Below are 27,693 nucleotides of genomic sequence, written 5' to 3' on the forward strand. Positions count from 1 at the left end.
GATGTGCTCAAATAGTAGAAATTGATTTGCATGGCAAATGATTTTCTAAGCAATATTTTCTCTGCAATAAAAAACACTCTTAGTAGCGCCCCCCCCGTTTTTTTTAGGCTAGTCGGACTCATTAAAACCCCTAAGAAATGATTTCCTCATTGTGGCGTAAAAATTCTAATAGAATAATGATTTTTTGACACTCTTCAACCTGACGCTCTTTGTACGCTCTCTGCCACAGCTATAGTCTTCCTAATAGACTAAAAGAAAATAATCAAGTTGCCTAGAGACAATGGCAAGTTTTTTTTTTCAAAGGGGATGGGATGGGCAAGAGGTCAAAGAAGAATGCATTTGGGTTAGACTCTATGGAAGACCAAAGTCATGGAGTACGAAAACCCCATAGAGAGAGTCCTCGAAATTACTCGGTTGCACCCTTTTGCAGTAAATATGCTGATTTGCATCCAGCATTCTCTTCATTGGTTTGAGCATCGACCTCCTTGGCATGCATAGACAGTAAAAATCCAGCGTTCACTTTGTTTTAGTTAGCTCAATCAATCTACAGGGAGATGAACACCACCACTTGTGACATTTTTATGAGCTTTGAAATTTAAAAACCTCATAGGCTGCTGTCAACTACATGCTACAAAATTGAACAAATCCAGCTTCTAAAATTCCCGAGTCCTAAAAACAAATAACAAGTCATCTTTGCTCAACTTCCGTTAAAAAAAATTATTCCACGATCAAGATCGTTATTCTTCCACGATCATCAAGGCTTAAATGCCGAAAACACCACAACAGAGTTGTGTCCTCCAAACCCAAAGGAATTTGAAATGGCTGCAAATAGTTAAAAAAAAAAAAAAGTTAATATCTGGTTATATATATATATGCTTGCTTTCAAATGAAATGGAAGGGGACTCTGCTTCTCACCAACATTCACTTCATGCTGCTGCTTTTCATTTGCTACAGTATTGAACTCAACAGAAGGCTCAGGATCCTGTATTCAGAGTAGAAAAAGATTGAGAACCAAATCAAATTAAACCTTGAAACTGAAATTGATGAAAATAGAAAAATTCCTTTATAGCTGAATTTTCTTATTTCTACATTCATGGTTGGGTTAGTATATCAATGTATCTTGAACTGCTTTCTTAAGAGTGATACATACAAACTGGTTGATAGTAGGATGCAGCCACCCTGTAGTTATGGCTTTCACTGTGGCAATCGCTTCTAGGCCCCCAGATGCACCGAGGCAGTGTCCTATCATTGACTGAAGACAAACAAAAGTCTATAAGAAGCTATTAAAAGAAAAGATTAAAAAAAACACCATCTCAACTTCCCGAGTGTGAAGTTCTTTTCTTTTTTTTTTTTTTTGATACTTTTGAAAGTTAAAAAGGTAGTTTGGATTCATTTTAAAAAACTACTTTTAAAAAGTAAAAAATCATTAACTTTTTAAAAAACAAAAGGAAATTACTTTCTCCCAAAGCTAATTTTCTACTTTCTATCAAAACAGGGCCTAATCTACTATGTGGTCAAAAGAGGCACGTCTCATTTACCTTTTTATTTTTATTTTTTATGTTCTAAAGTTCAATGGCTGGAGAAGAAGTGAAGTACAAGGTAGGTTATAGGCATGATATGAAGAAGTACACCATCTACGTGGCCAATTTAGAGTATTGGTTATCATATGGATGGGCGTGGATTCGTCATGCCAACCCTCCACATGAGAGAGAGACAAGGAGAGAGATTCACCTTGGTTCCATTCATTTTGATCTCGGAAGTGTTCTTAAACACCTTTTTGATGGCATTCACCTCAGCCAGGTCACCAGCCAGTGTGGATGTCGCATGTGCATTGATATAGTTAACCTGGAAGAAAGGCAGTCACTTCATTTTCTTTAACATGAATTGGTAAATTCGGAGGCAATTCCATTCATCTTGGTAGATATAATAATCCATAATAGAACTAGACAAAAAACATATGTGCTAAGCTTCAAATTAAGGACCACAGACAGCCTGCCAACTAAAGGGGCATTAGGATTTAACACCACTGCTTAACACACGTATAGATTAAGGGATTTTAGAACTGGTAAGAAGTGGCATGTGGACCCAAAATGCCAACATCAAAATTTACTCCCAAAGAATAAAAGCAGAATGAAAACATGAATCAACTTGACAAAGTTGTCCAAACCATCCATCTCTACTGAAAATTTTGACCAGGAATCGGGACTCAGGATTGAATACTCCATAAAAGCAATAAGCAGAACAAAAACTTGGAAGTATGAAAGCAGGATTGGATACTTCTATAATCAATCATGAATAGATGGAAGCCCCTGTGGGGTGGGTCCACCAATCCAAGTTAAAAAAAACCATCCACATCAAAAGTTTACTCATCAAGTATGGAAGCAGAAAAAACTCTTGAAAAGTTGACATTCCCCCTAAAAACAACTCCACAAAGAGTTCCAAACCTTCCATTCTACCAATTTTTTTTTACCAGGAATCAGGACTCGGGATTGAAAACTCCTATTATCAATCCTGAGCTATGACAGTATGAAAGCAGAAAGAAATCTTGAAACTATGAAAGCAGAATTGAGTACTCTTATTACCAGTTATGAGTTTATAAAAGTGGGGATGTCTAAATTATTTCTTCCACTCTAGCAGTAGTAGTTCCACACATTGAATGGAGATGATGGTCATGGTCTAAAGCCACACATATCTTTATCAATGACGGAAACTTAGCAAAAACTTGTATAAGTCAGCATCAACCCATCACATTTCATAATATCAGATATAGAATTGATAACAGAGAAATCAAAGAAAGCAGCAAGCGAGACCAACCATAAGGTGAATGAAAACATACACAATAAGTTAACAAGAAGGGGAATGATGCAGGACGACAAGGGAAGAAGATGAGAAATTTGGAGGGTCAGGGAATTTGGTTACACTAGGGTTAACCCAAAAGGATTTCGGTATCAATAAGAAAAGGGTTTGGTAATAGATTATATGGTAGATTTGGAAAAAAGATCAATGAAATAAGGGTTAAAGAAAATGAGGTAGGTTTAAGGGTAAAATAAAATGGGTTTCAAGAATCAAGAATTCAAAATTCAAGATTTCAAGGAAAAAAAAATTCAAGAATTCTTAAAAGAAAAATCAAGAAAACGGATTTTATGAGTGATTTCTTGAAAGGAGTAGAGGGTTCTTGATGGTTTCTTGATATCTAAAAAAATAAACAAAAAAAAAAATGTAGAAAAGATGGATTGAAGAAGAATATAAAGGATAAGAAGAAGATTAAAGAAAAAACAAAAATATTTACTTTGAAATCACACCAATGATTTTCATGGTATCAACCACATTGAATGCACCAATATTCAAAAGATAATTTTGTTTATTTCATTCATTCTCTTTCAATAGACCCTAATACAATCTATATATAAGGAAAATCAACCAAAAGTCCTAATCAAACTAAAATACTAAATAAAATAACTTAATTTTCATAACTTTCTCTCTCCTAATTCTTCAACCCTAATAAACTTAAATAAAAGATAAACTAAAGTTACTAAACTGCCTATAAAAATTATACTAAAATCATAGGCCAATAAAACATGAAAATCAGCCCAAAAACATAAAAATAAAGTCCTAAAAAATACTCCAAACTAAAAAAAAAAATAACTAAGCTAAAATAATCTCGAGTGATAAAACGATAAATCAAAAGTGAAAACCTAAATAAGTACAAATTCTTTGTCGGAACCCTTGATTGTTAACCTGATTTGTGTTCCGCATTAGATAGAGGAGAAAACATTATTCATAAAGTTGCACAAACATGAAGGAGAAATAAAGGGAAAACTACAAGCTTTTGTCATGTTAGAATGGCAACCTACACAATAAATTAAGGAGATAAAGGAAAGGTGGTAAAGCTATTACTAGAATGGCAACCTACACAATAAATTAAGAAGCGAAAGAAGGTACATGCTTTTAGCATCTATTCCAATAGTTAATTAAGGGGGAAACTATCATCCTCATCATCAGCATCATCATCAAGTAAACCAAGAAAGATTTATTTTTTTATACGAAAAATGAACATTCAAAAAACAATATGACCAGGAAGAAAGTGATTCACATCAGCAATAAGTCTATAACCAAGTCAACATAGTACAAGAAGATTACTTAAAACTAAACAAAAAGTACCTCCTCTGGCGACACACGAGCATCTGCAAGGCTACTTTCAATACATGATGAGACACCCAATCCATCAGCTCTGGGATCTGTCATATGATAGGCATCACAGTTAATCGCACCTCCTAAGTATTCAGCAATAATTGGTGCACCACGTTTCATTGCATGTTCCAAGCTCTCCATTACCTATTACAAAAATTACCAAACCTTCATAAACATCAGGATGTGATACCTTGGGTAATAATATAACATTCCTCATCATAAGGATCAATATGATGCTTTAGATTAAAGATTTAAAAAAACTAATTCCACTGTCCACTTGCAATCATGCAGCACCATGATTTATAAAAATCAAAACAAAGGGGTAAGTACCAAAAGTGGCCTGGCTCACAAGCTTCTGAAGCATAAGTCTCATGGTTATACTAGGGGTATCAATAGATCTGGTTGAGGACAAGTAACAGTATAACCAGACCATATTTAAGTAATAGTTGGGACTAAAAAGTGTAACTCAAACCCAAATAAGCAGCTTCAGACATGTGGGGTAAGGGGGCACCCATACACTTCCCCCAGGTAAAACTAGTAAAAGAATAAGAGAAATAAAAAAGAAAAGGTAAATGAGACTTACAAACAAAAAATATGATGAAATTTCTATAATGTCCAAAGCAGTTAACTAGAGGTTATTAGAATGAAGTTTCAAGACAGCAAATGTTTATAAAATGGCTGAGTCAAGAATTGCACATCCCGTAGAAAAATTGTTTTCTAGGAAGTAGATTTTCTTTGAAATAAATAATCAGGAATTTGTTTGTTGTTGTTTTTGTTCTTGTCATTTTATATATATTAATAGATATTTTATTTATTTATTTGTTGTTTTATGGGTATTCCTGTCGTTTGGTCGAGTGCAAGAGAAGGATGGAAAACATTTTTTTGTTACAACCGAAACTTGGATCCAATTAGAAACCTGCGTAAAACCATAGTCAACCCATAGTAAATTCTACCAAAACCATCAAACCCAATCTGTTTTATACACCAAAAAGGGGTTGAGTCAGGCTACATTGTTGCTAGGAACCTTGGGGAACCATCTCTAAATAAATGGAATGGGCTTTTTTGGATCTGATTGGAACTAAGTTGAATCCCTAACCAATCCAGTTCTGAGGTAGGTACATATCTCCCAATCATATCTGCTCTTCCAATTTTTGTGGGTAAAACAATTTCAATTAAAAAGAGAGAAAAAGATACAACCAAGATGAAAGCTTATAAGGTATAAGGAGGTCAGCAAGACCAGCCAAGGAGCAAAATGACACAAAATCCAGTGGAACAAACAAGATAAAACAACTCAATGAAAAGCCAAAAAGCCTGACCCTCCTAAAACAAATGCTAATGATGATATCAGCGAATCCCGTCCAAAAACTATGTTGTCAGAAGAGTCCCCTTGAACTCCTCATAAAACCTAGACCATAAGAACATGTTAGCCCTAATATTCAAAATTGACCTGTCTTCCAACCACCGCAAGATATGTGTTCATGCCAGATTTTGGTTTAAGCACGACCTATTCTATGCCCTAGGGAAAGATATTGGAGAGTTTCTCAACCTTCCAAATCGATGGTCAAAATTAAGTGGGTTGTGATGGAAAGTCAGTTTCTATTATCCTAAACCATCTGACAAGTCAGTTTTCAAATTCTACCAATCTATTTTTACTGAACAGAAGGAAAAGTAAGTTTTCCAGGAAAACTTTTTTGACTTCACCGTGACACCCACTTCCTGCAGATGAAATCCAGCCAACATTGCAGTTAAAAATTCCATAAGATAAGCCCATTACAGTAATAAGAAAATAAACAATTATAGATTTTAAACAGTTAAAATTTTAAAATGACCATCAATGCACCACTGCATACTCCTTGGCGTCACAACTTGAGGCTAAAATTGTGTGAATGACTAGCAATTCAAGGAACATAGGCTATGCCTTATCTGAATTCCCTCAAGGATGAGTGTGATGCAATGGGGATTGGCGTTCACTGCTACCAGAATCATTCCCAGTATCACATATTAAAATGGTGCATGAGAAATAAAGCAGACAAACAAGGGCCTGGGTTGCTTTCTTGAGAGCAACACTTCAATCAAAAGGTTTGACAATCAAGTAATGGTATCAACATGCATTAGAAAACAAGGACCAAAAATAACACCACTACTCATCCCAAAAATTAAATAAATAAATAAAATACGATTGCACCACTAACACAACAGTCTCTTCTAAAACGTACCAATACTCCGGCACCTTCACCCATAACAAAGCCATCTCGACCTTTGTCCCATGGCCTTGAAGCAGTTTGAGGATCATCATTTCTCTGTGATAAAGCCCTACATGCAACAAAACCCCCAATGCCAATGGGAATGATTGCAGCTTCAGTTCCACCAGCAATCATTAAATCAGCTTCTCCTCGTCGAATGTGATTCGCAGCAGCATAGAAGCAATAGTTTGAGGTAGCACATGCAGTTGAAATTGAATAATTTGGACCCATCAAGCCAAGTTCAATTCCAAGCAATGCAGAACCCATGTTTGTTATGGCATAAGGAATGAAAAATGGAGTTATTTTCCTGTAACCTTTCTCTATTAGAGCCTGAACACCATCAGAAAACACTGTAAGACCACCCATGCCTGTTCCAACAAGTACACCAGCCCTTTCCTTGTCAATCTGCAAATAACAAAAAACAGCTATTGTAGTGAGGCAAGAAAGATGGTCCATAGAATTATCAAAGCACACTCTTGTATCAACAAACTAGAATCTCTAGGGATTGTACTGGTGTTTTTTTTTTTTTTTTTTAAATGTGGCCTCATAGTAATTGGGTAGGATAACGTCGTTTTGGACTTTGCTTCATCTTATGGTTATTTTGAGATGGGATCTTTTTTATCAGGGGTAGAACAGATTCTTTGGGGTCATTATTTGTTCTTGGTAAGCCTCTTTGATCGATTTGGGTTTATTTGTATCCACCTTTGTTTTCCTAATAAATTTAGACTTATAAATAAAAAGATCTATCAGGAAAATATTCCTTGCATGGGCGTTATGACAGTGCATTTATTACTTTAATCCCCCAAAAGGAGTGTACCCAAAATCAACTTGAAGATCCTAGTCTCAAGAAGCCATCACCTCTTCACTACAAGAGGCTTTTGTCCATGAGAAACAAATTTTGGATAGAATGTTGACAGCTAATAAGTTCATCAACGCCGGATTTCATACTGATTCTTAAGGAATCCTTTGCAAGTTCAACAATAAAATGTCATGTCAGTTGGAGCTTCATAGACCATATTTGAGCACAATTGGTTTGTTTTCAGATAAAGAAAATGGATAACGGTTAACGTTTCTACAACTTTGTTCGCATTTTTGGCAAATTGTTGTCCAATATGCTTCTGTTATGCGTTTGAGACAAGGGGATATCTCCCTTTGTTTCTTTCTATCAGTAGTGGAAGCCTTGAGTAGAATGATCGGTGAGATTGAATCATGGGATACATAGTCAAGTTTCAAGAGAGCCAATTGGGTCCCTCAATATCTCATCTCCACCTTTCTGACTACTCTCTCTCATCACCATGGATGCATCGATAGAGCCAATGAGTCATGTGAGATTTATTCTTAAAAGTTTTGTAGTGTCTAAATTATGTATTAGCTTGGCACAAGGTCACATTTTCCATTTACTAGGTTTGGAGGAGATAAGTTGGGCCTTTGGGGAACCATCGAAGTGGGAAATACCTTCTATTTACTTAGGTTGTCCTCTGGGGGCATCCTATAATTAAAGATAAATGGATCTGATGGCAAAAACAATGGATAGATGGCTTGCTTCTTGGAAGATAATCCACATGTATAGATGGGGAAAGATCACATTCTTGAAGAGCAATATCTATAGCTTGTCGATATACACTATATATACTTAGTGTGAGAATTCAGCACTTTTCTTGGAATTTTCATCAATTTACGCTATACATAACAGAAAAGTGGAGACGATTAGCCATAACTTTGTTTGAGAAGACAACTCCTCTTGGGATCACCAAATAAGGAAGAAAGCTGTTTTTTTGGGAGGGTCATCTCAACCTTTCCATTTGTACCTTTTTTCCTTTCTTCATCTTATCAATCAAAGAAAAAAAAATAAGGAAGAAATTTGAATGACTGAAATTGATCTTTTGTCTCAGTTGCTAAATAGAATTAATGGTGTTTCTTTGCATGCATCTTCTCCAGGCATTATATGCTTTGAAAGTGGTGCTCAAAAGGAAGGATTCTGGTTATCTCATTTGAAGCCATCAGTTTCCACTAAATTCAGATCAATTTTAGTGAATCTGTTTGCTTATCTTTTTAAAAATGAGATCTTTTTCTTTATGTAATTGATCTACACGAAGAAACAAGTTAATAATTCCACTGTTCGATCAAATAAAAACTGAAAATCACAGCTGAAACGAAATATAAATTGTTCAAATGTATCAAAATGCAGCCATTTCAGAAAAATCACACACAAAGATACAATGCAAATTAAAAATCAAACAAGAAGTCAGGTCTGAATCAACAAACAACAACAATGCATGGGGGATATCACCAACGGAACAATGTACCAAAGTGAATTATTGAAGAAAGAGAGAGGAAGAATAAAAAGAACCTTGGAGAGGATATCGCCACCAAGAGCGGCGTCTTCAAGGGCCTTCTTGCCTGAAACAAGGCAGTAACGGAGGCAATCGTCGAGGCGACGATCGTTCTTTCCATCAATGTAGCCTTGAGAGGTGAATCCCCTGATCTGTCCAGCAAATCGAGTTGGGAATTTGGAGGCATCGAAGCGATCAATGAGACTGATACCACTCTCACCAGAGAGGAGACGATCGTAATAGGTATCAACATCATTGCCGAACACAGATACCAATCCCATACCAGTGATGACCACTCGTTTCTTGGGATCTTTCTCTCTCTTTGGAGCTGTTGTTGTTGTTTTTGTTGATGTTGCAGAACAGTTGATGTTCTTGAGATTGGTCCTCCATCTAGGGTTGTTGGGAAGAAGAACAAGAGGAGTTCTTCTGCGGAGAGGTTCTAAGGGGGAGACTCGTAGCGATGGAGATTGGATTTGGAGGGTTTGCATGTTGTTCTCGTGCTCTTCGCCTCTCTCTCTCTCTCTCTCTCTCTCTCTCGCTGATTCGAGAAGAGAAGTGAACACGTCGAGAGACAACTATGTTTCGAGATATTATGACATTCCCACCCTAAATGATCTCATGTAATAAATCAGTTACAACTACAGCCACAGCGCACATGCAACATAATCCAACTCTAAGCATTCAACAGCTTCCCACTCTCTATTTTCTCAGATTGAGCTGATTCAAGCAAAACCCAAAAGTTCTAATTTAAGCAGACTTTCTTGATTTAGAAAAAACAGATGTGAGTTGGGTTTTAAGAGTTGGGTTTAGTAAGGACCCGTCCGATTGAGATGATCAATTTTTATTACGATCCAAATCATCCTGAAGTCCAATTGGAGAGGTCTAACGGGGAGACTTAGACAAAGCTAAAGATCAAATCATCCTAAGGTCCAACTGGGAAAGTCCAAGTCAGCTTGATCGAGATGATTTATTTCTATTACGATCCAAATCATCTTGAGTTTCAATTGGGGAGGTCTAAGGGGGAGACTTAGATCAAGTTAATGGGTTAAAGATCAAATCATCCTAAGGTCCAAATGGAGAGGTCTAAATCAGTTCGATCGAGATGATCAATTCCTACTATAATCCAAATCATCTTGAATTCCAATTGGAGAGGTTTAAGGGAGAGACTTACATCAAGCTAATGGGTTATAGATCAAATCATCCTAAGGTCCAATTGGGGAGGTCTAAGTCAAGGCCAAGATTTGAGGGCTTGAGCTTGATCATCATCATTTTATGTCGAATTAACCGATCAAATTCTATGGCTATAATTCTTCAAAATAAGAATGTATCACGCAAATTCCCCAAATACTATACATTAAGAAAACTTAGAAATAACCTTGATTTCCAATCAATATTGCAAGCCTCGTGTGGGAAAACATCAATGCATATCCAATTTCGATTATTGCACTGCAAAATAAATGTATTGAATTGATTATTTTTTGGAAAAATAAACTTTTTATTTGGTTGGTTCAATAGGTCCAAAAATTATTGAATTGATTCATCATTTCTTTAAAAGAAATTGATCCCATTAAGCACGTAAAATAATGGGTTAATTCACTTTACTTATGAAATCAATTTGACCAATTCATGTACCAAAAATTAGTAAGTCAACTCACTCGCCTTATGAAAAATCAATTTGATCAAGCCAATACCACCAAAATTCAATTAGTCGACTCACTCGCTTTGCGAAATAAAATAAAAAATGCAATCAACCTCTTTATTCACAAAAAATTAGTGAGTTGACTCGATGTATAATTGTTTTTTTCAATACACCATAAAAATGAATCGACTCGACGAATATCCTATGTGGGCTAAAAGTTTCGGATTGAACTGATTTTTGGTGAGGATTATCTATATGACGAGAAAACATTCTCACAAAAAATCAGCTAAATCCAAAACTTTTAGCTCACATAGAACAAAACACATTATAGATTGTTGATGTATGTGGCTCATATTAAGTAGAACACGTATATAAAGAATACAGGTAGATGCCGAAGTGAAGTCAGAGTGGAGAAAGGAGAATTTTGCGTTCCTCGCTCTGCTTGGAACGCATAATGTACCGAACGGAATACAACTAGAATTTATTATAAATTCTTATGATGTAACCCTAATTTGACATATAGTGAAAATTCAATTTTTCGTTTTTGTGGATGTAGGCACATCGTCGAATCACGTTAAATCTGTGTGTGTTTATTTTTATATCTTTTCTATTTTTCTCTTTCATATTATTCATCAAAATTACTGCACATATCACAACATAGGTATATGTATACACGGATCCTGACCCATATATATATATAGGGTCCCGTTCGGCACCCTAAGTTTTACCACACACTTTAACAAACGCGTTTTGTCCTACATGGGTTAGAAGTTTCGGAATGGGCTGATTTTTGGTGAGGATGATCTCTATGGTGAGGAGATCATCCTCACCAAAAATCAGCTCATTCCAAAACTTCTAACCCCATCAAAATTGATTTACAAAAAATGGACGGTCCACGATTTTTCAACGTGTAAACATGGGGCTAAACATTTCGGAATGGGCTGATTTTTGGTGAGGATGATCTTCTAATCATAGAGATCATCCTCACCAAAAATCAGCCCATTCCAAAACTTCTAACCCATGTAGGACAAAAAACGTTTGTTAAAGTGTGTGGTAAAACTTAGGGTGCTGAACATTTCCCATATATATACCAAAAATCAGCTCATTCCAAAACTTCTAACCCATGTAGGACAAAAAACGTTTGTTAAAGTGTGTGGTAAAACTTAGGGTGCTGAACATTTCCCATATATATATATATATATCAAATAAGGGAAATGTTCAGCACCCTAAGTTTTACCACACACTTTAACAAACGTTTTTTGTCCTACATGGGTTAGAAGTTTTGGAATGAGCTGATTTTTGGTGAGGATGATCTCTATGATTAGAAGATCATCCTCCCCAAAAATCAGCCCATTCCGAAATGTTTAGCCCCATGTTTACACGTTGAAAAATCGTGGACCGTCCATTTTTTGTAAATCAATTTTGATGGGGTTAGAAGTTTTGGAATGAGCTGATTTTTGGTGAGGATGATCTCCTCACCATAGAGATCATCATCACCAAAAATCAGCTCATTCCGAAACTTCTAACCCATGTAAGACAAAACGCGTTTGTTAAAGTGTGTGGTAAAACTAAGGGTGGCGAACGGGACCATCAAATAAATGGGAAAGTTAAGGATTTTAGTCGAGAATAGTAGCAAATTTTCTTTAATAAATTTTCTTTTTAGAATCTTGAATTGGAAGGTGCAATGTGATCCGTTTTCGTTTAGAATTTCCTCATAGGTGGGTTAGCAAACGTGGTTTAATTGAAGGGGATCTTGGTTCGATTTTTTTTTTTTTTTTTTTTTTTCTTTTTAAAGAATCTTGTGTTGGAGTCGGTTTTGTAGTAGTTTTTCCTTTTTTAATATTTTTTAAACAGATTTTATATGTTATTGTGGGGTCCATATTGATGGGAAGGACGTCCCACACTTTTCAAAATATCTTCCATTCTTTACTTGAATTGTGGGCCCCTTTGAGAATAATTTGTACTCTTCACTCACCTTCCTTTGAAGAATTTGTGAGCCATTTGGGTTTAGGAAAAGTCCATTAAGGATGTATTTTTAAAATTTGTGGGCCTTTGAGATTTTGAAAGATTTGGTTTCTACTTTCCAATAAGGACTCACGCGTCCATTTAGGGAATGATCCTATGCATTTCATGGACCCATATTACTTCTTCTATGATTACATCTTATTTGTTGAGTTGTCGAAGTTGTTTATTTTAAATTTTATTTTATAGTCGATTAGTTGATGATTTAAGGTGTCAAAGGTTTGTTGATTGGTTGAAGTCTCAATCTTTAATTTTTTTTTGGATTGGCCCAACAGTTAAATTGCTTTGGGGAAAATAATTAATAGGTTAAAATTGTTACGATTGACTTGATCGAGATCGTTTAATTTAAATTTTGGTGTTCGAACATCATATTCTTTTTATTGATCGATGATTGATTTGATTTTTATCATTGATTGGTTCAATCGGGTTTAAGATTAATTATGACTTTATGATTTGAACTTTAAGATTGTTAAAATTGGTCAAATGGTGAATTTGTCGATTCAATTGGTTTATTAAAATTAATCGAAATTAGTGATTCATTGGTTGATCTTTAATTTTAATTAAAATTTTGATTTTCCAAATTTAAGGTTTAGATTTTGTGATATTATGTAATCAAATGTGCACCATTCCGTGGGATGAAATTTGTCATCTTATGTGAAAGCTTGTCATTTTATGTGAAAATGTGTCATTTTATATATGAATTTGTCTCTTCCTAAATGTAAGAGATCTCTAGATTTTTTCAATTTGTGTAAACGTTGTCGAAAAATTTATTTTTTCCCAAAGTCATGTTTTTCATATCGAAACGAAATTTCTAAGTATGAATTGAGGGTCAAGCGTATTTTGATCATCTTCGATTTGTGTGAATTTTGACAAAAGATTTCTTTTGATCCCAATTTAATTATTTATAAGTTGTAATATCTCATTTTCTTAGCGTTGTGAGATTTCTAGGGTTATCAAAATGTTTAGCGACACTAAGCGTACTTATTTACTAGATTGAGTGTAGAAATGACAACGATCATAAATGTACGTAATTTCCAAGTCGAGTGTGCGAAGAGAGGAAAATATGAAATCATTAGGAACATTGAAAACTTCGAGGACTAAGAAGGAATTGACGAAAATTGGGAGAGACTCGCACAAATTTTCTACTTCTTAAAAATATTTTGTGCTCACCATTAGAAATCCACAGTAACCAAGATGATGAATTGTTAGGTCAGGCGGATGCAAAATGCAGTATATACAAGGTACATTTATTGATAGATGTATACTTATCAAATTTTATAATATAGGAATGTGCACTTAGAAAAGATGTGCACTTACAAAAAGTGGTACGTACAACAAGAACTACCTCGTACCCAAAAGGTCAAAACTTTTTCTTCTAATTATATTAATACACTTATAATTTCTTTTACAAACATATTTCTATATATATATATAATATATATATATATATATATTAGAGTTTGTCTGTGCCTATCCTCTTTAGGGTTTGATAGGTGAAAGAATGAAAATAATAAATTTGAAGGATATCCTTGAAGAAGAAGAAAAACAATATAGAAAGTTGAAAGGTATTTTTGAAAAAAGGTAGAAGATAAAAGTACAATAAAGTTGGGAGTATTCTTAAGAAGAGGAAAAATAGAGAAGACAAAGGTGGAGAGACAACGATTGTGTTTTATTATATATTAGAATTTGCTGTCACATTCTCTTTGGGTTAAAGAGGTAAAAGATGAAAAATAATAAAATTATAAGGATATTATTGAAAGTTGAAAAATGAGTAAAAGTGAAAATATAGTAAAATTATAGGGATATTATTGAAAAAGGGGGAGAAAAAAGATGATAAAGAAGAGGAAAGGCAATATAATCACAAATCATAGCAATAGATGAAAAGCTACATCTAAATGATAGAAATTAGTGATTAGACCCATAACTCAGTTGGTTTGACACATAACTCCCTTATCAGGGGCGGAGCTAGTAAGGAAACATTGGGAGCAATTGCCCCCACACAACTTTTTTGAGCATTTTAGATACCCTTGAATTTATGCTTAAATTCGATATACCACTGCATTTTAAACTATTAATATGCCCCATTTGACCCTGTTGCCCCCACTCCCTCATCTCCCTCCAATTTTTGCCCCCTCCCCCTCCAATTAATTATAAGTTTGCCCCCCACAAAAAGAAAATCGTGGCTCTTCCTGTCTCCCTTATTGTAATTTCTTTTTGATATAGTAGAATAATTTTTTAAAAAATTACTCAATGGACTCTGAATTTTTCATTGATTACGATCCATTTAAATGATTTGTGAGGTGGACGACAAATGGAGGATGAAACACCCATAATTTTGAATATTTATATGTAATTTCCAATATATTTTGAAGATTGAGATAACGAATAATGAATGGAGATCAACATATTCGTAATTTTGATGATTTAGGTCTAAGTATCTATTTTACGAATAGAGATCAACAAGAAGGCATAACAAAAGTGCACCTGATGTTTGTAATTCCATTTCTTCGGAGGAAATTTGGGTCTCCAAAGCACTTTCCACATGTTCTTTCCTTTGCTTGGATTTCACTACTATGTCATCAACATAATCCTCCAATTCCTCATGCCTCTAGCCTTATGGGCAACAATTATGCCTATATGGTCCCAATAATTTGCAACTTTGATATGAAGAAGTGATTTTCATTTCTTTGAGACAACCATAGAAGCAAAGACCTCAGATAGGATTCGTAGGCAAATTATGTAACTCATAAGTTAGTTACTAACCATGAAATCTACTGTTACATACTTATTGTGATGAATAATTTATCAAAACGGTAGAGTTTTTGAAATTATTTACCAAAATGGTACACTATTCAAAATATTTTTGAAAACGGTAATTTTACCATTTTCGGAATTAATTTTTTTTATCAAAATGGTAAAAACAGTAAAATATATTTTTCTTTTACTGAAAATACCCTTTTTTTGTTTTACATATGTATTTATAATTTTAACCTTAAAAAATGAAAATCCAACTAAAAAGATTCACTTTCTTTTGGTAATCCAACAATCATATGTATTTACAATTTTTTTTTACCGAAATCAATTTTATTTTTGAAATTTTAGTTAAAAAATAAAAAGGGTATTTTCGATATAAAAAAATACATTTGACTGTTTTTACCTTTTTGATAAAAAAAAATTAATTTCGAAAACGATAAAATTACCATTTTCGGAAATATTTTGAATAGTGTACCGTTTTGATAAATAAACAAAAAGTTGTGCATGTTTTGGTAAATCTGCCTATTATGATTGAATGGAGGATGAGTTTAACTCATTTAGTGGGTTTCACACACAGCATAAAATATCTCGGTTCAAGTGTCAAAACATTTGAAGAGGAAAACCTAATTAGTCTAAAAATGTTGAACTCAACAATAAATAAAAAGGAGTGCGATTTTGGCGACCCCCACTTTAGAGACCACGCATACCCTTGGGTCAACAATGCATAGAGTATTTAATCAATTTTCTCTCCCACGACGTTGATATTTTGTTCTTCCCAAATTAACCTCAATCATTAATACCAATAACACAATAAATTAGATTACAAAATCTAGGACTCTAAACGTGTTAAATCAATTACCATTGTTGCATTTTTTCAAACAATTAATACTAAAAACCAAAAAAATTAATACTAAAAAAAATCGTGATTTCTTGCATCTTATAAAAGAAAGCTGATATTAGCACCCTAACTCTACTTATTAAACCCCAATTAAAAAGATGATAATAAGTAATTGATTGAAAATATTAGTTGGAATGCCAGTGTGAACTCTATTTTTTTTTTTTTTTTTGCTTCTCAGGTCATATTTTCGAATCTCTATATGCCCCTCCACATAAGGTAGCTACTTACCTATTGTCACATGACAGGACAGGATGGTGCGTGCGGCCCACCAAGCAAAATACATATATATGAGTGCCATAACATTTTGTAATGTTGAGATTATAATTTTAGCCAAACCTTTGTAACCAATTAATATTTAATAGTTTGAAGGAAAAAAAAAAAAAGATTCCAAGCTCCAACGAGTTTAACCAATTAATAATTTAAAAAAATTGATTTTTCTTACTTCTTCACGACTAACTTTAAAAATTCTACTTAACATGTTTAACCAATTAACTAAAAAATACATTGTGAAAAGGTTAAGAATTCCAACTTATGCAAGAAAAGAAAACTATCATTTTTTTTTAAAATATAATTCAACCATTGCCATTAGATGTTTTTTAGGGTACCTGCACATATTAAATTAAATAAAATTAGCCCTTTAATCAACATGTTAACTTAAAAAAATATATTTAATTGTAATTTATATAACACTTTTTCTTTCACATGACACCATGTATAGGAATTGTACCATAAATCATCCTTAGTATTTCTAAACCATCAAATAAATCTCCCTACCAAAACAAATCAAAAAATTGTATCCACTCCCTAGTCAATATACGAAACTAGTAGCTAATACTAATTAAGATAATTCTTTAATACACAAATACCATCTATTGGTAAAATCATATCCATTATGACATCGATGGATCTGAAAAATTCAATTTTCTTATGATGCCAATGGATCATAATTTTTTAATATATAAATTACAATAAAATATTTTTTTTAAAGTTAACATGTTGATTAGAGAGCTAATTTAATTTAATTTAATATGTGCAGGCACCTGGAAAACATTTGATGAAAATGCTTGAATTATAAATAAAAAATTATAGTATTTTTTTCTTACATGAGTTGAAATTCTGAACCTTTTTTGCAATGTATTTTTTAGTTTATTGGTTAAACGTGTTAAGTAGAGTTTTTAAAATTAGTTGTGAAGAGCTAAGAAAATTCATTTTTTTTAATGTATTAATTGGTTAAACTCATTGGCACTTGGAGTCTTTTTTTTTTCCCCTTCAAAATATTAAATATTAATTGGTTACAAAAGTTTGGCTAAATTATAATCTCAACATTATAAAACGGTATAACACTCATTCAAACAATTTCGGTAGTTTTCTACAATTCTGATTAGCTTTATATACAATCGTTAAAAAAAAAAATGAGAGAGAGAGAGTTCATATTGGTAGTCCAACTTTTAATTATTCACAATCATTTACTTATTATTATCCGTTTTAATTTGAGTGTAATAAGAAAAATTGAGGTGCCAATAAAACTCTCTTTTATAGGATGTAAGAAACCATGATTTTTTTTAGAATTATTATTATTATTATTTGTTTGAAAAAACGAAATCAGATTTGTATAATAGTAACTGATTTAACACGTTTAGAGTCCTAGATTTTGTAATCTAATTTGTTGCATTAAATTGGCATTAATGACTGAGGTTAGTTTTGGAAGAAGAAAATATCAGAGAGAGAGAGAGAGAGAGAATTAGTTAAATACTTCATGCCACGAAAGTGGGGTCAACAAAAACGCACTACACAAAAAGTAGTGAGCTTGACAATAAAAAGTCGAAATCAACTTTCCTTTCTTAAAAAACAAGAAGAAATAAAATCAAGGGAAGTGATTGCCAAGTTGACATGAATCTCTTTCCATCTCAAGCTTTCATTGGTCATTATAGATGCAGAAATTCGTTCTATCTCGAGATACTCTCCAAAATAATTTTAACCTGATGAAACCTGCAATAGGATTACTCAGACGATCAAGTTAGAATCGATGCCAAACTATTAAAGAGTTCTCAGAGTTAAAAAATTTTCTCACCTCCAACATGAATTGCCCTTTTCTCTTTATAGGAATCTTCATCTGTGATTTTTGTCTGACAACTTCAATGAGTTGACCCAGAGTAGTTATCCTATTCTCTAGTTTGTTAGCTGCAGAGGTTGTTACAACTACCCTGGTAGACCTAAAGTAGCTACAATCAACGGTAGAGCTATCAAATCCGTCTTTCCGACCTATGTAAATTTACGATATCTATGAAGTCTATCCTCCGAGTTACTCGATTGGTCGGCAACAATCCATATGAGCTACGTGTCAGCATGTCCGAGAATCTCCCTCCACGGTCACTATTAAGGGTGTAACTTGGTTCGATTTGATTCAGTTTAAGGTCAAATTGGAATCGAACCAATATAGGTTAATTCCACTAAATAAGAATTAGAATCGAATCAAATTCCATTGGAACCAAACCAACCCAAATTGAACTAATGTCGATTTGATTCAATTCAGTTTTACGGCTTGTCAATATTTTATAAATTGTAAGTAATATTTTTTTAATGAAAAAACAAACATAAAATTCCATACAATAATCACTGATCTATTCATAAAAAAGTCATTAGTTTATCCATAAAAAATCACTTATATATGTTCTAACTCATAAAATAATTCATAATAATTATTATATACATATATATTTATTTATTGCATAGGGGTTCTATTCTATACAAGCTTGATTCGAGAACTGAATCAAATTGATCAATTCTCCATTTTCGTAACTTGGAACCGAACCGCAACTTGTTCCAAATAGAATCAAACCACCCCAAAACTATCGGTTTGAACCGGACCAAGTTGCATCCCTAATCACTATAGTTTTCCTTGTTCTAGTACTCTAACAAGTAAATTGTATTACCCACCACGATCAAAGATCAAAAACCTTATGCTACCATCCACACATATGGAAGAATTTCCAAGATTGAATCATCGTGGAAAGACCCTAGCCCTTAGCCCTGTTTTTTGGCAATCCAAATCCTAACACCTCAAAAATTAGTCGACTGGATTAGTTCTTTTGATTTAACTGAATATTTGGCAAGAATACTTCATTTGATTTAACCGAACTGAACTCCTATTTTCACCACATCAGATTCGCAGAAAAGTGGCCGCATAGACCCTAGAAGTAATTAGGGCTAGATTTCAACACTTGATAATGTTGTTTTGATCCAAAATTGAGAAATAACAGGTCAATTTTCATACAGAAACAATTGCTCAAAAAAGAAAAAAAGAAAACAGACTTACAATAACAGTTCTCCTAATATGTCTGAGATCTAATCGTCAAATTTCTAGGGTTTCTATAAATCCGAATTATTTTCTAAGAGAAATTTGAAGAAAAACCTCTAAATCTCTGCAAATCCAATATGCTAGACGTAAATATCTGCATATCCCTTTTAAAAATCTCTCGAAATGACAGAGAATCGGATTTGACATGAAATTCTCTCCAATTTGCGTGAAATTCATAGATCTACAGAGAAAGAGATGAGATCAAGCTCCAACCTGACTTCGACTCTCGAACAACAATGCAATCGAGTTCAAACCTGACTTTGTCCCCTTCGTTTCTTAGAGAGAAAGTAGATCAAGAGTTCTTTAGTGTTGTATGGAGATCGAACAAGAGTTCTTGAGTCTTTCATGGAGATCGAAGGTTTTTGTGTTGAGGTTTTGTCGAGAGAAAGAGAGATGGATTCATGGAGGTCTTGAGCATCTGTCGAGAGAGATACACCGAAGGGTTTTGAGTTTTGACGAGAGAGATGAGACTAAAGGGTTTTGCTATGTTATCAGTTAAGGAAAAAAAAAAAAAAAATTTGAACTTAAAAGAACTCGATAGAATAGGACCGTCGAATCTTGGGTCGAATGTGTTCGGTTTTCACGTAGTGATGGTTAAAAGTTGGGTTGATCATCTTTTGATCATAGAGGCAATTGGGCGATATCTTTTAAAATTGACCTATCCAATATCTTTTAACATAACATAATCAAATTTTAATAGTTAATTTTTTTATTTATTTATCTAAAACAATAGTTTGTGATTGAGCATCAACTAACCTATACCTTAAACCAATGGCACACCCCCCATTGAACTCCTTCTCTCATAGACATGAAAAATAACTCAAATGCTCTTATTTTCAACCTTCGCAATTCTCTCTACTACATTCTAACCTCAAATCAAAATAGGATTTTTAGAGAAAAAAAAAAAAGAAGAAAAAATTATAGAATAAGTATGTTTTTTCAACAAAGAGTTACGACAGGTTGAAAAATGATTAATCAAAGATAAGGATAATAAGATAAAAAAGAAAGAAATGTACCGAAGAGGCTGATGTGCTTGAAGGTGATGGATTTTTGAGAGAAAATTAAATTTATTTATTTTTTTTTTTCCAGTTATAAGATGAGGTCATTCAAGTCATTTTGCATTGTTTATAAGAAAAGACCGATGTCACTAGAGGTGTGGGTATCTCAAATATGGGGGCATTCAGGTCAAACATTTTACCAATGTGTTTCATCTTACATGAGTTAGAAGTTTTAGAATGGACTGATTTTTTGTAAAGATGATCTCTGTTTGTCCGTTCTAAAACTTCTAACCCCATCAAAATTGGTTTACAAATAATTGATGGTCCACGATTCTTCACCTTGTAAACTACAATTAGAAGTTTCGGAATGGGCCGATAAAGATCATCCTCACAAAAAATAAGTCCATTCCGAAACTTCTAACCCATATAGGACGAAACACGTTGGCAAAATGTTTGGCCCCTGAATGATTCCCCTCAAACATTGAGGGGTATGTCTATATCACCCATCATCAAATGATATTATTTGGGCTGATCAATCAAAAACTTCAATGCAAGAAATAGTAGGAACTCATAACATGTTTATTAGAAATTCAAAACAAACACTAACAAGATGATGAGGAAACATGTTTGAACAAAAACTACAATACAAACACTAGTGGGATGTAGTAACAAAGCTTATATAAAACTTCAACACAAGTAGTAGTAGGATCTTGGTGGCCTTTATTTAAATGAAGCAAGAGACTGCAATATATTTCCAACTTCAAAAGAGGTTCACTTTCTTTTACTGCAGCTTCAGCCTGGAGACCATATGATCAACTTTCTGCATCATGGGAAGAAAAAAAAAACAAGAAAAGGAATGAGTGAAAGTAGGGTATTGATCTACTACATGAAACAACTAGAAAATTAAACATCCAAAATAAAATAATAAAATTAAATAGATCGGCTACCAAACAGTGTTTCCTACTTCCATGCGCGTTTAGTAAGCTAATGAAATGAAATGTTAATATGCAACCAACATCTTGTGTTCATGAACTCTGTTGCAAAATTTGACAAATTTTTCCCAAAAAACAAAAAGATTGCCGAATAAGAGACCGACTGATTAAATCAACAATTTGCCAATTAATCGTCGAATCGTTCGACCCTCCCCCATATAAGGAGTTTTGACATTTTGTTTTTTGGAAACCCTCCATACTCCTAACTCCATCTCTCTATCCATCTACCGTCTTCTTACTCATTTTCATTTGAGGTTATTTGTGTTTTTTAGAACATTGATTTTTTTTTTCTTTCTTTCTAAAAACCCATTATTTTCAACCTTCTTCTTCTTCGTCTTCCAAAACTTATTATTTTTAATTTCCAAAATAAGAAACTTGATTTTTTCTTAAATACCCGTCTTCTTCAAACTCTAGGGGTGAAACTTTTACTCTTCAACCAAATTCAGATTCTATTTTCTTCAACATTCAGATCTCAAGAACACAAAAGTGTTTTAAGGAGGTTGAAGATGATTTTTTTCGGGGAAAAACCCTAAAAAATATTTTGTACTCTATTAGAAATTTTCCCAAATTATTTTGCAAAACTTTCCCAGATTAAGCTTATGTAAACCGAACAGAGTCTGAACTTGGTTACTATGCCTGTGATCTTGAGCTTATATCTAAGTTATATCGTCCAACACAAAAGAAGAAATTAGCATCTTTGGCCTTTTAATTGCAGATTATAAAAAAAAAAAAAATAATAAAAAATTACTGACCTGTTCGGTGTGAGGTAAGTACTTCCCATCAAATGTCAACACAACACGATCCTTCCCATCAACTCCCTTAACTTTGTCAACCGAGCAGTAGAAGTCTATAGCTGACATACTAAGCATAAGAGGAACAAAGTTGACAAGCAAAGGTGAAACCACAATCAAAGGCTTAAATATAACTGTAGGAGTCAAGAATCATATTCATCTGTTACATATATTTTTTTCTGTTAATACATTGGCAGTAAATTGTAACTGAGAAAACAACAAAATCCAAATAAGGGAGGAAGAGATAGCGAATAAACCTTGTAAACAGAGTAAATTAAAGCAAAAAATGAAAATTAATCTCTTTCCACCACACATTTTACAAGAACATCTAACATAGTCATAAATTCAGAACATCTAATTACCAACAAGGCTACGTAAGTTTTTAACCACTCAAAAGAGGAAGTGGCCTCATGGGCCCCGAAGTCCATTTAGATTCTTAGAATTTTGACTTTCGAGAAAAAAATGGATCAACACAAGTGCAAAATAAATAAATAAATAAATAAAAAAAACCGAGTGTTTGAATTGCTCATAAGTGATTGAAATTTGAAAGAACCAAAAATTCAAGACAGATAAAAATGACACTGAAACCAAGAACTACCATATTTGAGAATTAATACCAAACAGGATTATAGAATGGAGTGAACTTATGAAATATTCAAATTTCACACTACCATCATGGACCACAAAAAATGTCAAAAATTCAGCGATACTTGTATTTTTGTGTGGAAATTACAATTTAAGCCTCTGACTTCAACATGTGACAGAAATTAGCATTTGACCCTTGTCTACTGTCACATTGTTTTTTCCTAGTCCAAGAAGAGGGGCACGTTTAAAAATTAAAGCGTGAAAAATTGTATGTTTTCCCTTGGAAACATAGATGCCACTGATGGAATTTTCAACGATGATCATTGATGGGTGGTTGTATCTCTTCGGAGTAGTGGGTTTTCTTTTTGCCGTAATTGTTGTTGGTCATCTTGACCACTTCTGTTCGATATTTTTTTTTTACCAAATAAAGGTAGAGGGAGTTGCAATGAATCTAGAAAATGCAGGATAAATTTTTATCACATTGAACTATATGGGTATGGTAAAACCTAGGGCCAGCCCCCACCCCACCCAAAAAAAAAAAAACCAACTACGCACCTAAAGATGCAAACACCACACAATATGAGCTCCAATACAGGATATCGAACCCCCTTACCTACCAAATGTAGAAGTAAGATTTTTTTTTTTTTTTTTTCATGAATCTCCATCGTTCCTTTGTTGTTTCTCTTATTAGTGTTATTTTACTAGTTAATTTAATGGGTGGATTCTAAATAGGTATTGCATGTATTTAGGGCATCCCAGGTAAACAAAAGAATAAAAAGGAGATTAAGACACTTAAATTTTTGAGCAATTGCCCTTTTAAATTCCCCCTTCCCCCTCAAAGTCGGTTCACTCAATATTTGTTCTTTTATTGTGGTTTTCTTTTCTCAGAATAAATTTGAATGGAGAAGTAGGATTCATGTTGTCACCCTCGATAATTGGGACAAGGTGTAGATGATGTGATTTCAATTGATTTTGGATAGGGATGTGGTTGCTAACAGTAGGAAGGGTGCAACAATAGCCTACCCTATATTTAATATCAAAAGTTCAAATCAACTAACTTATCGAACAACCCAAACTTGCGCTAACGGGAAGAAATTGAACAAATGAATTACAAATGTACTATAAGGGTCTGTATGACTTCAAAGGTTCGTTTTCAAGGGAATATGAATTTCTCAAGAAAATGATCATGGGAAAATAAATTCTGCCATTTAATTGCACCTATGAAAATGTCAAAGAGGAATTGGGTTTTAGATTTGGGCATGGGTGCGGGCATAGGATAATAACATTTGAGCGTGTGCAATCATACATTTGGAAATCACATTTTCTATGGGAAATCATTTTCCCACTTTCTTGCTCACTTTCCAAGCGCAATCATACAAATTTGAGGTGTGTTGGCAGAAAAGTATGAATCTTGTAGGTCAATAACAAAGAAAATATATAGAAAACGAAAAAAAAAAAAAAAAATCACTCAAAAGATCCACTATAGTGCCTATGGTTATAACAAGAGAATTCAAGATGCCCATGTAACAAGATGTTTATTCTAGTTTCACACAATTCATGGTAACAAATACTAGAAAAATCTCTTTAAAATTCTACAACTCCCTCATTCTGAACCTATGTTACCAGATTCATTCCTACTTTACCAAACCACGAACCAGTTTGTGGTATGATTCGTATTGGATTGGTGGAATACAAAGAATCCGGACTAAACAATCTGCCAACCCAACCATTCCAACAGGGGTGGATTTACAGTGGGGGCAAAAACCTTTTTTTTGCTTTTATTGCCCCCACGAGGACAAAATTCTGGCCCCGCCCATGCATTCCAATTTGCTGAATTTTTTCATTGGGTTTGACAAACCAAATAGTGAAGATACAATGCATTTCATTGAGAATTTGACTATGCCTCTTCATCTTCTTTCGTCATGTGTATATAAAAGAGAATCAGATCTATCTATTTTTTTAAGTCTAACTGTTGGAATCTTTTAACATTATAACCGTTATAGGATAAAATCCGGGCCCTACACGTGGCATGATCTGAGAGGGGTTGGAGGGTTAGGAAGGATCATATTCCAACACAACTCAACCCTGTGGTACCTGAGGTGCTAATCAACCTAGCATAACCAAGTCGAGCTGATTACTTGTTGGAAGGGTATAACAAAGTAATACTTGGGATGAGCTCAGCTATTTCTCAAGCTGGACTGAGAGAGAAAACTAAGAATCCATGAGTGATTGACTGTGTCAATCACATTCTTTCCTAAGTGGATAACTTTCTACTTTGAGGAAACTTTCCATGAGCTAATCATGAGATCTAGTAGTAAAAGATTACCCTAAATCCCCTTGAATAAGAAAATGAGTGACATGTCTAAGGGGGGTGGTTAAGGAATGGAATTAGCCTATAAGTAAGAAAGGAGGCCATGGAGGAAAAGACTTTAGGAAGGTGGTTTAATTTTGCTAGCCACTATTCTAAGTTGAGTGTTAGAGGGCGTTTGACAAATACCAAACCGGTGGCCCAGTTTGGTGGAGGAGCAAGGTCTCACCATTAAAACTACTGTTGAGGTGTTCAAGGTAAGTTCAAAAATAACATATACAATAATTTTACTTGTAACTTGCATGCTTGAATTATCATGGTTACAAATATCACTGATAAAAAAAAAATGGTTTCAAATCTCATCTGAGACCTAGAAGACTCGTCCTCATAGTCACCAAGTCAGGGTTCGGGAATAAGTTGGCAAGGGAAAAATCCAATAAAATCGGGAAACATCGGGAAAAAAATCGTGCTTGGTTAAGGCTATGTAATTATTCCTACTAGTGGGTGTTACTATATTATATCATTAAGTTCCATATTAAACTAGAATGATAAATCATCAATTCTAATATCATTTATGCATCCACAAACAAGTAACCACATATCCACAACATATTCAAGGTTTATATTATTCAAAATATAAGAAAAGATGACAATTATGAGTCCGAATTAGGATTCCTTAACAGATCAAAAACATCAAATCAATGTCATTCTCATTTGCATCCTCATTATTTGTGATTTAATAGTGAATTTCGTAAAAGTCACGTATTATTAAAAAAGTCATGATTAAATCAGGGAAGGAAAAAAGTCATGATTTAATTACGATTTTTTCAATACGTTGGAGACTTTGGTGACTATGCTCGCCCGAGTCATCTTGGTATCGTCCACCACCAACGAGACGGATTTTACGCTGCTTAAGCTTCAAACCATCTCACAAGATAAATGAGATGACTTGGACGATATTTCGAAAATCTCTGCCAAGTTAGTAAAACTCAAAAGAGTCAAACGGGATTTCATATATTTTAATTAAGATAATTAATCTTTTAGAATTTAAATACATATTATCTAAATAAAGTATGCTTTTATGATTAGACATCTTCTAATCTACCTTAGTTTATATTAAAAAAAAGTATAATTGTTTTCACATAAATATATATAAATAAATAATTGTAAACTGAGTTAAATGATTTATCTCATCCGAGACAACTCTATCGCGTCTATGTTCGAGGCAAAACGTCAAACCAAGATTTGAAACCATGTGAATTATACATAAGCATAAGTGAACCAAACCAGAAAACCTAAGTAAACTAAGAAACAAGTTATCCATGCCTACTTGTTCTAGAGTGGTGAACCACAAAATCCGAACAAAACAATGAACCGGGTAACATAGTTCTAAACAACAAATAGAAATAACAAATAAACAAATATGAAAAAAAAAAGGAAGATGATTAAAGAGTTTACAACTTACATGCCATCACCAAACTCTTCACTGATGATGTCCTTAATGCTCTCCCCAAAGTGCAAAACTGCTTCATTCAACCTATAACACCAATTCACACAAAATAAACAAAACCCAACATGAAATTGAACCAAATTTCAAGACCCATAACTCCAAAAATCCAAAAAAAAAAAAAAAAAACCCCCACCTGTAAATAGTTGGGTCTTGGAGGAGATTAGGATCGTAGGACCTCAAGGGAGGCCTCATCATCTCCTCCAAAAACTCCTCGGGCAGGTCGGGCAGGGCTGCTCGCAGTTTTGGTGCCGTCTCGGGCTTCAGTTGAGCCTGCCTTCTCAAAAGCTGGGCAACGTAGACATTCGTCAAACCAATCTCGTTTCCAATCTGACTGAAAGTTTTTCCTGATTTTCGTTTCACAGAGAGGAGATGATTCACCACTCTTGCCTTGCTCGTGACCTCTTCCATTGTGAAATGTGATCTTTGGCTCTCCCAGAACTGCTCTATTTGAAGGATTAGAGAGATGCTATTCGCACCCTAACTTTTATTTACTACACTCCAATTAAAAATAAGAAAATTAGTGAAAGAGTGTGAGTAAATAAACTTAGGTGGATGCCAATTGAAGCTCTCACTATTTTTTTCTTCTTCTTTTTTATTGTTAAATTTCTATTTTTTGAATTTAGGATTTTAGACAGCCTAATCGTAATGATAAAGAACTACTGAAATTAGTTGAATAAGTGTTATAAGGTTTTGTAACATAAAAATTATAATTTGAGCCAAACCTTTCTAATGTTTGAAGAATGTGTTTTAACCTTATTAGTGAATAATTTAATAAATTAAAGTGTAATAAGTAAAATTTGAGGTGCCAATAACAGCTCTCAAATGTTAGCAGCCCTTTTAAGTGATAGTAGTTAAGTAGGGCTCACAAGTCACAAACTGGTCGTTTGAAGGGATAATCCACTAGAACTTTGGTAGGACATGTGCACTAGGATTTTTTGGAATTTCACAATACTCTCAGCAGGCCCTAAAATTCTCATGGCATGCTCGACAAGACTATCAATGGGTATGTGTCAGGTCGGGTCGGGTCAGACAAAAGAGGACCCGATTCTAATTATGCCTAAAAATCCTAGC

At 33.9% G+C, this 27,693-nt stretch overlaps 2 protein-coding genes across 2 annotated transcripts; both read right to left on the reverse strand.

Annotated features, from left to right (window-relative positions):
* Positions 1-568: 568 nt before the first annotated feature.
* Positions 569-9,516, reverse strand: LOC147382951 (3-oxoacyl-[acyl-carrier-protein] synthase I, chloroplastic-like). Its single transcript, XM_086428185.1, has 7 exons — positions 8,785-9,516; positions 6,408-6,839; positions 4,162-4,335; positions 1,732-1,845; positions 1,151-1,252; positions 916-982; positions 569-822 (listed from the first exon to the last, which is right to left on the reverse strand). Exons 1-7 carry the CDS (start codon positions 9,253-9,255, stop codon positions 755-757), a joined length of 1,428 nt encoding a protein of 475 aa, XP_086284311.1. The 5' UTR covers positions 9,256-9,516; the 3' UTR covers positions 569-754.
* An 11,469-nt stretch (positions 9,517-20,985) lies between these two features.
* CYN (cyanase) lies at positions 20,986-27,051 on the reverse strand. The gene is made up of 4 exons (XM_086428715.1): positions 26,756-27,051; positions 26,578-26,649; positions 22,181-22,289; positions 20,986-21,256 (listed from the first exon to the last, which is right to left on the reverse strand). The coding sequence occupies exons 1-4, from the start codon at positions 27,028-27,030 to the stop codon at positions 21,218-21,220; spliced, it is 495 nt and encodes a 164-aa protein (XP_086284841.1). The 5' UTR covers positions 27,031-27,051; the 3' UTR covers positions 20,986-21,217.
* Between the last annotated feature and the right edge of the window lie 642 nt (positions 27,052-27,693).

This window comes from Akebia trifoliata, chromosome 16 (assembly GCF_017979445.1).
Source record: "Akebia trifoliata isolate Shusen 1 chromosome 16, ASM1797944v1, whole genome shotgun sequence".
Classification (NCBI taxonomy): Eukaryota; Viridiplantae; Streptophyta; class Magnoliopsida; order Ranunculales; family Lardizabalaceae; genus Akebia; species Akebia trifoliata.